Raw genomic sequence first — 10,198 nt, 5'->3', positions numbered from 1 at the left:
AAGCGACAAGTCAAATTTAGGACCATATCAACCTGGGGCAGTCGTCTGGTTTTGTGTGATCAACAAATCAAAAATATGTGCCTCAATAAGATAGAAAAATGTATAAAATGTCTTCGTTAGGTGTAAATTAATGACCCTTACACCTCATATGGACTTCAGTTATCCAGTCGGAAAGATTACTGTGAAACATAAACAGGAAGCGGCTGGGCAGAGTTCTGGGGAGTTGTTGGACAGCCATTGCAGTGTCGTGGCTCAGTAACAAAACACGAAAAAGGAGAGGAAGACCTGGTATCTCGCAGGCGTCTTATTTTTGACCCTAAGACCAATTTACATGAGTATAAGAGCGAACACACTCGTTGAATTGATCTACGCCTGAACCACGGGTAAGAAATTTGAAACATTTTCCTCCTGGATGATAGGAAACGAGTTTTATGTGAGCGGTCGGCATCTCGGCTTGAAAATTATCCCGGCTGCTAACGATCTTACGCTAGCATTGCTAACACCAAGTTGGCTAACTCGCTGATTATCAAAGACCTTGATTTGATTTAAACTGAAATTAAAATCCGGTCAGGTTTATATCAGCACCCATATATGTTACCAGGAGGGATATAATCTATACATTTCCGTTATTAAGGTTGGTAAAGTAAATCATGTAGCTAGTTGCTGAACAGCTAACGTAGCCAGTATCCTTTCGATGCAACGTCGCCTCTCAGAGAATATGACACGTAACTACTGGCTTCCTGCTAGCCAGGCTGTTAGCCGGCCTCACCCAAGTCTTATAAATTGAAACTACAAGAATATATCTAACTTTGATCTGACTTGTTGTAATTGAGATATTTATGCTATTTTTAGTTGTTTGTTTTTTTTTTACTAATATGTAACCAGTGGGAGACGACATCCATGTAATGTCAGCCTTTTAAGGTAAAGGTTAGCTTAGTGTTAACGTTGGCAGTGGCTGTGATAGCTGCTTTGACAGTCAACTTAAACTGTCTCCGCTGCTCTTACTGTTGTTGTTATTAGTATTATAGTCACATTTTTTCTTTGAGATTTGTGTAACCTTACGAGTGTCTGGGAACAAAGGGTTTGTAAGAGAAAAATGTATATCCTACATTATAATATATATATTTTTTTACGTGTAGATTAGCGCTGTTACGTTTGCACAATGAGTGTGTGAGAAAATAATAGCCCTGAGTATTGATATTCAGATATTGACACATTCGTCAAAAGATAGATAGCATTACCGGCGAGCTGTTAACACGTGTAGCTTTGGGATGTTTGAGCAAATACACATCCTGAAACTATTGTAATTTAATCATATGATCTCACTCAGAACAAACGCCTGAGTGAAGATGGGATTATTTCTGAGGGTCCTGTAATTGGAACTAGATACATTTCTTCACTCATTTTTATCATTTTAATTTTAGCGAGGAGCTGCCATAAATTGTGGCATTTGTGGCCTTTCTCAGTCTTACATTTTAGAAATATGTATTGAATAGTGTTCTGTTTCAGACTATTTGGTGGATAACAATGTGTGTCCTAGGACACTGGAATGATAATTTCTCACAGATTTTGGATGTTTTATAGGCCAAACAAACAACTGGGAAAGCCGTGTAATGTGGTTGGCCATGTTATTTTGAACTTAGACTATTATATTAGTCCATATTTATCTTTGTCTGTTGTCATCACAGCTGCATTGTCCCACGTGAGAAAATCAGATTGTTTTCAGCCTACACTGTCGTAGCAGCTAAGGGTGCAGGAGTGTCTGTGTGTGGGACAGAGCATTGCAGCAGCTGACATGTAGTTCAGCTGTATTTGCGTGGTCTTGAACTTTGGATACCTTATACTTTAGCCCTAGAGTTGTTTGCATATTACATAACAAGGGATAGAGGTCAGCATCAGCTTACCATGATTTGATGCCTCCGTAACTGTCGATAAGAAAATTAGGTGAATTTTTTTTTTTTTTGTAAACTGTGGTTACTGGATCATGAATTGCGGTTTCATGGAAGGGGAAACTTTGTATTCTGCTTTGGTTATAGAGTTTGGGAGTTTGACAGTTTTTGCTGTCCTTAGATTTTCATGACCAGTGTACTTGCTGAAGCATTAAACACAAGGAGAATGAGGGGGAAAATGCTTGTGTGTGAACTACAATGGCAAATGAAACAATACCTGTTAAGATTTGCCAGTTCAATGATCTATTGATTTCTCAAAGATACAACTGGCCCTAGCACAGAACTGTATTATCGTGATTGAAATACGATTTGGCAAGATTATCTTGAAAGGTTAAGACAACGTTTAGTTTGTGGGGAACAAAATTCTCAGGTAGCCAGTTCAGGGGCTGTAACATTGCATGTAATCAGTGTTCTGAATCTTCTGTCCTCGTGTCCAAAGATGACTAATGGAACAAGCATGTCATTGGCTGGAAGAGGACAGTCATTGTGCTTATCATCAATTGTAAATTGCTGTGTGATAGCTTTAGGTAGGCTACATATACAAAGTTGCATCACTTCTATGAGTTTGTATGAAGAAATGCTGATTCCATTCGTACGGATCTTGGTTGTCTCATTGTATTTTTGTTATGTTCATTTGTTGATGTTTTCATAATTTCCTTACAGGCTCTGAGGCTGCAATCAAATCTATTTATTAAGCTGTGATTTAGTCAAAAAATGTGCACCGCTAGGGAAAGCGTAATCTTACCAGATAGGTAACATTGAAATCATAGCATTATAATGGATATCAACATCTATATTTGCACCTATCCTTACCATGTAGGATTTGGTAGGTATAGGTAGCAGGATTAGGGCAGCACGGCCTAGTGGTTATGCCGTGCTGCCTAAGTGGGGCACTTAGTGCACTTAGTGCCCCTTATTGTGGGGCACTGTTGCACTGTTGCCCCACAATAAGAAGGTCGTGGATTCGGTTCTGGGGGCTGGGGCCTTTCTGTGTTGAATTTCTGTGCCTGCCTGGGTTTCTATCGGCTACCTCTCCTTCCCCTTTTATTTATTTATTTATTTATTTGTTTGTTTGTTTGTTTGTTGTTTTTCAGGATTCATCAGATCCGGATATGTCATTCCTATTCGATTGGATTTATAACGGTTTCAATAGTGTACTACAGTTTTTAGGTGAGTACCTGTGATCAGACTTATTTACAAAAACAATGTATTTGGCTTGAAGACAATTTTAACTGTGAGACTAATTAAGTCATTAGTAGAAATTATGTCCAGCAATTGTTAAGAGTAATACATCCACTAGAGTTGGTATTTGATAGTGCGAATCTAGACTTATTACTGTCTTCAGTGATCACAAGAAGAACTTTAATTGTTACACTTCTAATCAGTTTTACACCTCTGTCCTTTCGTAACAATCAGGGCTAAGGCTCTGTTGAGCAAGAAAGTGACAAGAGGAAAGGAAGTTTCTCTCTGTTAGTTCATTCTTGTGTACATGTAAAATATTCAATTTCTTCTGCTTGTGCCTTGACATGGCTTCAGCAATAACAGTGCTTAAAGCACTAACACAAACTGGCTTATAGGTTTGGTTATCAATCGAGTCATACAACTTATGTCCCTGTAAAGTGCCTCATCTGACAGCATCTACCAAATGGCATATAAAAGGGATCATGGCATTATTTATCCCCCCAACTTTTTAAATTTGCCCATTTCCAATATGCAGGAAACTCTTGTCATGAGTACCAGCTGTTTTTCTCCCCAGCATGTGCTGCTCTAGTTTCTGTGTCAGTTTCTGCACCTCTGAGGCAGTTGCTCCTGTTCTACCTGTCAGACAGGTTGCATAGTTTTGTTGTGTGTGATATCAGCATCTATTGGAGTTAGGCCGAAAATTAATTCCTTCACCAATGGGGAATGTCTACACTGATGCAGAGACTTTTAAGCCTTTTATCTGGTCACCAAAGTTTAGAAAAAAAAAAGAGGCTTTCAGTGCAACTTTGTTGTTTAGATAGTTGATAGAATCAAATTGGTTTCCGCTTTACATCCGTAAAAAAATTGTGCAATTTAAATTTAAGGTAGTTTTCATTTGTGGAATAGCAAATTTTATCAGTTTCATTGAATTCCGTTCCCTGGTAGAAAAGCAAATCAGTCTATCTTTTTACAAATTCATCTCAAAAGGTCCAACCTTGAGGCCTAAAAGCTTTTTTTTTTTTCCAGTTCCCCTGAAGTGTTGAGCCAGCATTGCTTCAATTTTTCTGTTTAATTTAATTTTCATAATGCATCACTGAGAATATTTGTTCAACCTGAATATCCAGTGTATGCCTGAGAACAGACCTGAACTTTGCAAATCAATTGTCACATTTGCACTTTAAAATTGATTTCTGTTTTTAAAACCCAAGTTCTTAAGTCAAGTCAGACCTTAAGACCAAAATCTGAAAGGTTTTCTAATGTGTGAAATTTTCAAATGCTGAGCGTGGAGTATGATGATGCAGCCCATATAAAATATGTCTAGTGTTCAGGCTTGCATTCTGAAAATTTTCTGTCTTTTTTTTTTTTTTTTTTTTTTTTTAAAAGGACTGTACAAGAAATCCGGCAAGTTAGTATTTCTTGGCCTGGACAATGCTGGCAAAACAACGCTACTGCACATGCTCAAAGATGACAGACTGGGACAGCATGTGCCAACTTTACATCCAAGTGAGTTGGCGCCAATCTCTCTCTCACATGCACATCCACAGATGCTTACTGTGTATTAAAAGGCATCCATGCAGAAAAATACTGTCATGGCGATTATTAACAGACATTCACCGTCAATTTTTAATTAACATTTCCAAATAGACCTGTTGAATGGCCATTTTCTTTCTTTTTTTTTTTTTGTTATTTAGTTGGTTGGTAGTGACTTTACTGTATTTTTCAGATTTACTGATTGCCATTTTCTTTCCTTTAGCCTCGGAAGAGTTGACGATTGCTGGCATGACCTTCACCACTTTTGACCTTGGTGGCCATGCACAAGGTGTGTGTGGTTTTTTTACCAATGTTTTTCGATTTTGTTGGTTGTGTGTTAGTTTAGATCTGGTACCATTTTTGCAAGCAGGTACAAAATGTAATCCTTGAAGAAACATAGTTCACTCTCATGTGGGGGGAAAAAAATCTGTGTGAAATTTATTCAGTATATTATGGAAATTCTCTCTTACCAATACTTTGTAATATAGGACAATACAATATACAAGTGTTAAACGTGTATGTTTATTTATTTTTTTTTTTTTTTTTGCTTTCATTCACGCAGCCCGCAGAGTGTGGAAAAACTACCTCCCTGCTATTAATGGCATTGTCTTCCTTGTGGATTGTGCGGACCAAGGAAGATTGGTTGAATCTAAACAAGAACTTGATGTAAGTACCAGCTAATTTAGCAGTGTAGCTCAGTACTTTTGCAGCAACCAAAACTCTTACTCTACATTAAAGCTGTACATCTTTGGTCAATTATTTGTTTGCTAATATCTACAGGTTAGTTGTTAGATTTGTTTGTTTTTTTTCCCCCCCTATCCTCAGAAAAAGGAATGCTTACTAATTGTGGAAAGAGGAAACCATTGCACAGAAGACAAAAATAGGAATTCCAGATTTAGAATTGAGCTTTGGAAATAATTGCAACTCCTTCAAACTTTGTTTCAATTCATGTCCGACTTAAAAATTTGACCCTGCCTTCACTGTCCACCATTTACATATAGCACATCCACTTCTGTCAGTTCCAGCAGAGGTAAATTTCTCCTGGAAAACACTCAACCATGGAGAAGATAAACACATAAAAATGAAAGCAAGATAACAATAAATTGTCTCCTCTCCCAGGCATTAATGACAGACGAGACTATCGGAAATGTGCCTATCCTGATACTGGGCAACAAGATTGACAGACAGGAAGCAATCAGCGAGGAGAGGCTGCGGGAAATATTCGGATTGTATGGGCAGACGACAGGCAAGGTAAGTATACACAATGGTTATGTGTCAGGACATTTTACCCCATTTTGAACACCTCAGACTTAGAAGTCAAGCACATCAAATCGAATTGAATTTATTTATATAACCCCAAATCATAACAGCTGTATCAAACCACTTTACATATAAAGCAGGTCTAGATAAAGTATTTATGGAGTTGTTAAAGAGACCCAACAAATCCTTCCAAGAGCAAGCACTAGGTGACAGCAAGGAAAAACTTCCTATTAGAGGCAGAAACCCACAAGCAGAAAACAAAAAATACAATACAATGGGTAAGCTTAACTATGAATAAATAGATCAACTTTTCTATAATTGGTGCCGATCTTTAGAGGTCAGGGTTGGCCGATGACCAATATGTGCTGTTTTTTTTTTTTTTTTGGCTGATATCTAGAAGCTAAAATGCCTCACTAATAGGTGGATGCACAACATTTCTGAACTCAACATCACTTATTGAACACTGGCTTGAACCATAAAGTTCATGAAACAAATCAATAAACTCAGTTATTAAATAGATAAAACAGGTAATATAAAAGAAAACTGTCAATAATTTACATAAATGTGTTAAGAGTTATCAAGCTAACTTTTTTTCAAGTTTGTTGGAACATAAGTGTAAACTTAAATATAAATTTCAATAAAATGAATACAACTTTATAAAGATCTATTAAACAGAAAAATATAAAATATATAAAAAAAAATTACGTTCCACCGCACCAATAACACGGGGCTGCCCGTGGACGTCCCTGACTTTAAATCAGCGCTACTAAACACAGATATCGGCTAATGGCGATATATTTATTTAAAAAAAAAAAAGGGGCAAATATCGGTCGACCTAATAAATAATGAAATAAAGTTTTTAGTAATTTTAGTTTGCTAGAGATCTCTTGCAGGAGAGTTATGCTGCACCATCACACTTCTTTCACATATGTAAATATTCAAGACAAATTAAGAGCCAGAACACTTCATAAATTGCTGCTTTTTTTGGGAGAGGGTGTAATGTCATTTTAAAAAGTGGACATTTTTTGACTCCGTCCCTGCTTCTCTCTCAGGGTAACATTCCCATGAAGGAGCTGAACACAAGACCACTGGAAGTGTTCATGTGCAGTGTGTTGAAAAGGCAGGGCTACGGCGAGGGCTTCCGCTGGCTCTCCCAGTACATCGACTAAAGAGGCCAAGCTGCCGTAACATACCACCACCATCAGGGGGGCACTAAACCCAACCACTCAAGATGCCCACCATTGCCACCAGTACCATCATACTCAGCCCCATGTTTGGTTATACAAGTCTGCTTCCACCTTCAGAGAAACCAGTACAACTTGATCCCAATAGACTTTTATTGGTCGAACATTTGGTTCTGCACTTACAGCATTCATACCTGTATGCGCACAAACACATACACACTCGCTCCTTTCTATCTCTCTTTCTTTTTCTAAGAGAGTAGCATACTGTTGGTTCCACAGCAAAGGGTGTTCAAATTCAAACAGAATCTTTTCTATATTGTCTGTCATTGCCCTCTCTTCCTCCTTTCCTGCCATCTGTTGAGTGTGACGATAGATGCGTTATAATTGTAAATCTGTACATGTATCAAAATCCCTGCCACCTCTTCCCCCTCTGCATTTCATCTGAGTGTGACAGGGAGAAAATTGTATACATTGCAGTACACTTTTTTTAACAGTAAAGACATTCATTCAACATTGTATTTAATCACTGCGTTTTGGTTATTCCTGTTTTGTTTTGTTTTTTTTTCTACATAATTCCAATGAATAAAATGAGTGGCCACATGTACAGCGCTCACTATAGATTGGGGCTGTTTCACTTATTAAAATGGACCAGTGCGTTTATCTTAGTGATCCATTTATTTAGGTTACGTAGAAGCTAATATACTTCGTTCCAGACTTCTTTTGGCTACAGTAGAATTGAATGGAGTAAACTGTGGGCTCCCTTATTGAAGAGAAGCGTGGGGTGGTAGTAAAGCAATGGGAGAAGAATTTTAATAGAAAATAATACTGGCTATAACCCCAGCAAGTTTGATGGAATCGTGTACATAGCACAATGGTCAGTTGATGCAAAGAAAACTATTTAAGTAAAAGAAGCTTTTGAGGACATGGATTGATAACATGCAGTAAAAGATGAAGGGAGGGATAAATCAATGGTTGTAACATCTAGGCCATAATATTATTATATAATATTTGTTCATCCAACAGATGTATTTTGCAGCGAATACCTTTTTACAGGGTGACTCTAGTGACCAAGTGTAGATAGAGGACACAATCCCATAGTGGGAACAGGTAGATAGACCTATGACACCTCTAAGAAAGGGACCATGTATATATATGAAATGTACACATACATCGTACATGGATTTTGTATTTATAAGTGGTATCCTTTGATCTATGTGCATTACCAGAAACTATTATGCATGCCTTGTTCTTTTGATTTTTAATGACCATTATTCAGAGGGTACTACAGGAGGGAGGAAGATGCCAAAATTTACAATGAGAGCTGATTGTCTTTTTTTTTTTTTTTTTTTTTTAAAGGAAACAAAGGAATTGCGCATAACACATTTTCTGTCCCTGTCCCTTTGTGTCTCTTTCATTCCCTCATGACTAAGTGATGAGTTGTTCCAACAAAGGTGGGACTTGCTGTTTGCATCATAAAAATGTAATAAATGTTTGCAATGAATAACAGGCTTTAACATTGATCCACAAAGCAGACTGACTTTTTTTTTTTTTTTTAATTTACTTTTTTTTGGGGGGGAAGGGGGGGTCCACTTTTGCATTGTGAGGTTATTGATGTATTAAGCTCTTAAATACTGATGACATATTGACTAACTTTCAAATTTTAACTTGAAAAGTAACCAGTAACTGTACAAAATGCTGTAGAGAGAAGTGAATTATTTCTGTCCAAAATTTTCTGATAGGAATAATTAAAAAAAAAAAAAAAATCCATACCTTCAGCTAGAAATATTTAACTGAAGTAGATTGCTTCAGTACAGAACTTTCTATTTTCCACCACAAGACCAAAACAACAGCTTTTAAGTTTAGAATTCAACAGAAATAACTGACAGTCTAAATTATCATACCGTATTTACTGCTGATTTGCAGTAATGCAATAAACAAAGTCATGCTATGCATTTGTCAAATGTGTCGAATCACTATTTGTCTTCACAAACCAGTTGTTGAACGCAACGATAATAGAGAGCCAGATAAAAAATTTTTCTGAATGGACGGCTTATGGCTTGGTCCGTACAAAGATTTTGTGGGGTTTGTGTGTGCTTCCACCCACAATAAACTGTACTATTTAAATAAGCCTCTTCATTATTGCTTGCACCACAAGGAGAGCTTTTAAATACTGTCCCTGCTGTTAACTGCAGAAGGACTCAAGGTTTACATACTGTAGGCATGTGGCATAAAAGACAGGCAGTCAAATATATATTGTAATTGGTTGCGCCTCAAGCAAATTTGAAGTCTCTGCAAGGTCTTTTTAAAGACAAGAGTCAAACAAAACTTGGTATGAAAATATCAACTGCAGAAGGACCCAAGGTTGATATATTGCAAATATCTGTCCTAAAATGAAGGCAATAAAATATATGTCGTAATTGCATATTAAGAAAGTCTCTGCAGGTTCTTTTAAGACAAGTCTAAAGCAAAATGTGGTCTGGATATATTTGTAATATTCATATAATTCTGAAATTTAACAAAAGATCAATGGGTCTGAGGGGATTGTGGACTCCCGACCAGTCTTATATGAAGTACCCAGAAGCCACATTTGAGTAAAAGCATAGTTACTTTACTGGAAAATGACCCAAGTAAAAGTGAAAGTCACATATTAGGATACTACATGAGTGCAAGTCTGCAAGTAGTACTACAAAAGTACAGAAAATAAGTGTTTTTACATGTATTCAAACAACCAACCAACCAACACATGCTGATACAAAACAGCCAAAACAAGGACACATACTTCAGAATTCAGATTATATGCAGAAATTCTGAAGTTAATTTCAATAAATTTTAAAGACCTTAAGAACTTTTCAAAAATAATCAGCAACACATCTTTAACTGAATAGTTGTAGTTTGCAATGAAATCCATAAAGCACAACCAACAATAGAACTCAGATCAGCTGGGAAGGAACAAAGCTAAAAAAAAATAAAATAAAATAAAACCAATGGCAAGGTTTATCTGCTTACCATGAATGTGGTCCTTGATGGCATTGAAGAGGTTGATGAGTGAAATAATACATAACATCACCAGCAAGCCTGACGTCACGTGATTGA

At 37.0% G+C, this 10,198-nt stretch overlaps 1 protein-coding gene across 1 annotated transcript; it reads left to right on the top strand.

Moving 5' to 3' along the window:
- The first annotated feature begins 211 nt into the window (after positions 1–211).
- On the top strand, positions 212–8,449 carry sar1b (secretion associated, Ras related GTPase 1B). Its single transcript, XM_029518998.1, has 7 exons — positions 212–383; positions 3,044–3,119; positions 4,515–4,634; positions 4,885–4,950; positions 5,224–5,327; positions 5,781–5,912; positions 6,974–8,449. Exons 2-7 carry the CDS (start codon positions 3,062–3,064, stop codon positions 7,088–7,090), a joined length of 597 nt encoding a protein of 198 aa, XP_029374858.1. The 5' UTR covers positions 212–383; positions 3,044–3,061; the 3' UTR covers positions 7,091–8,449.
- The last annotated feature ends 1,749 nt before the right edge of the window (positions 8,450–10,198 follow it).

Source organism: Echeneis naucrates, chromosome 14, assembly GCF_900963305.1.
Source record: "Echeneis naucrates chromosome 14, fEcheNa1.1, whole genome shotgun sequence".
NCBI classification, from domain to species: domain Eukaryota; kingdom Metazoa; phylum Chordata; class Actinopteri; order Carangiformes; family Echeneidae; genus Echeneis; species Echeneis naucrates.
This window is presented reverse-complemented; position numbering and strand designations above follow the sequence as displayed.

Bases quoted from the DNA above. Each gene is read 5' to 3' on its own strand.
- sar1b (XM_029518998.1), top strand. From the start codon at position 3,062: ATGTCATTCCTATTCGATTGGATTTATAACGGTTTCAATAGTGTACTA. The intron at 5,328-5,780 runs GTAAGTACCAGC...CTCCTCTCCCAG, and splicing joins AATCTAAACAAGAACTTGAT to GCATTAATGACAGACGAGAC. The intron at 5,913-6,973 runs GTAAGTATACAC...CTTCTCTCTCAG, and splicing joins ATGGGCAGACGACAGGCAAG to GGTAACATTCCCATGAAGGA.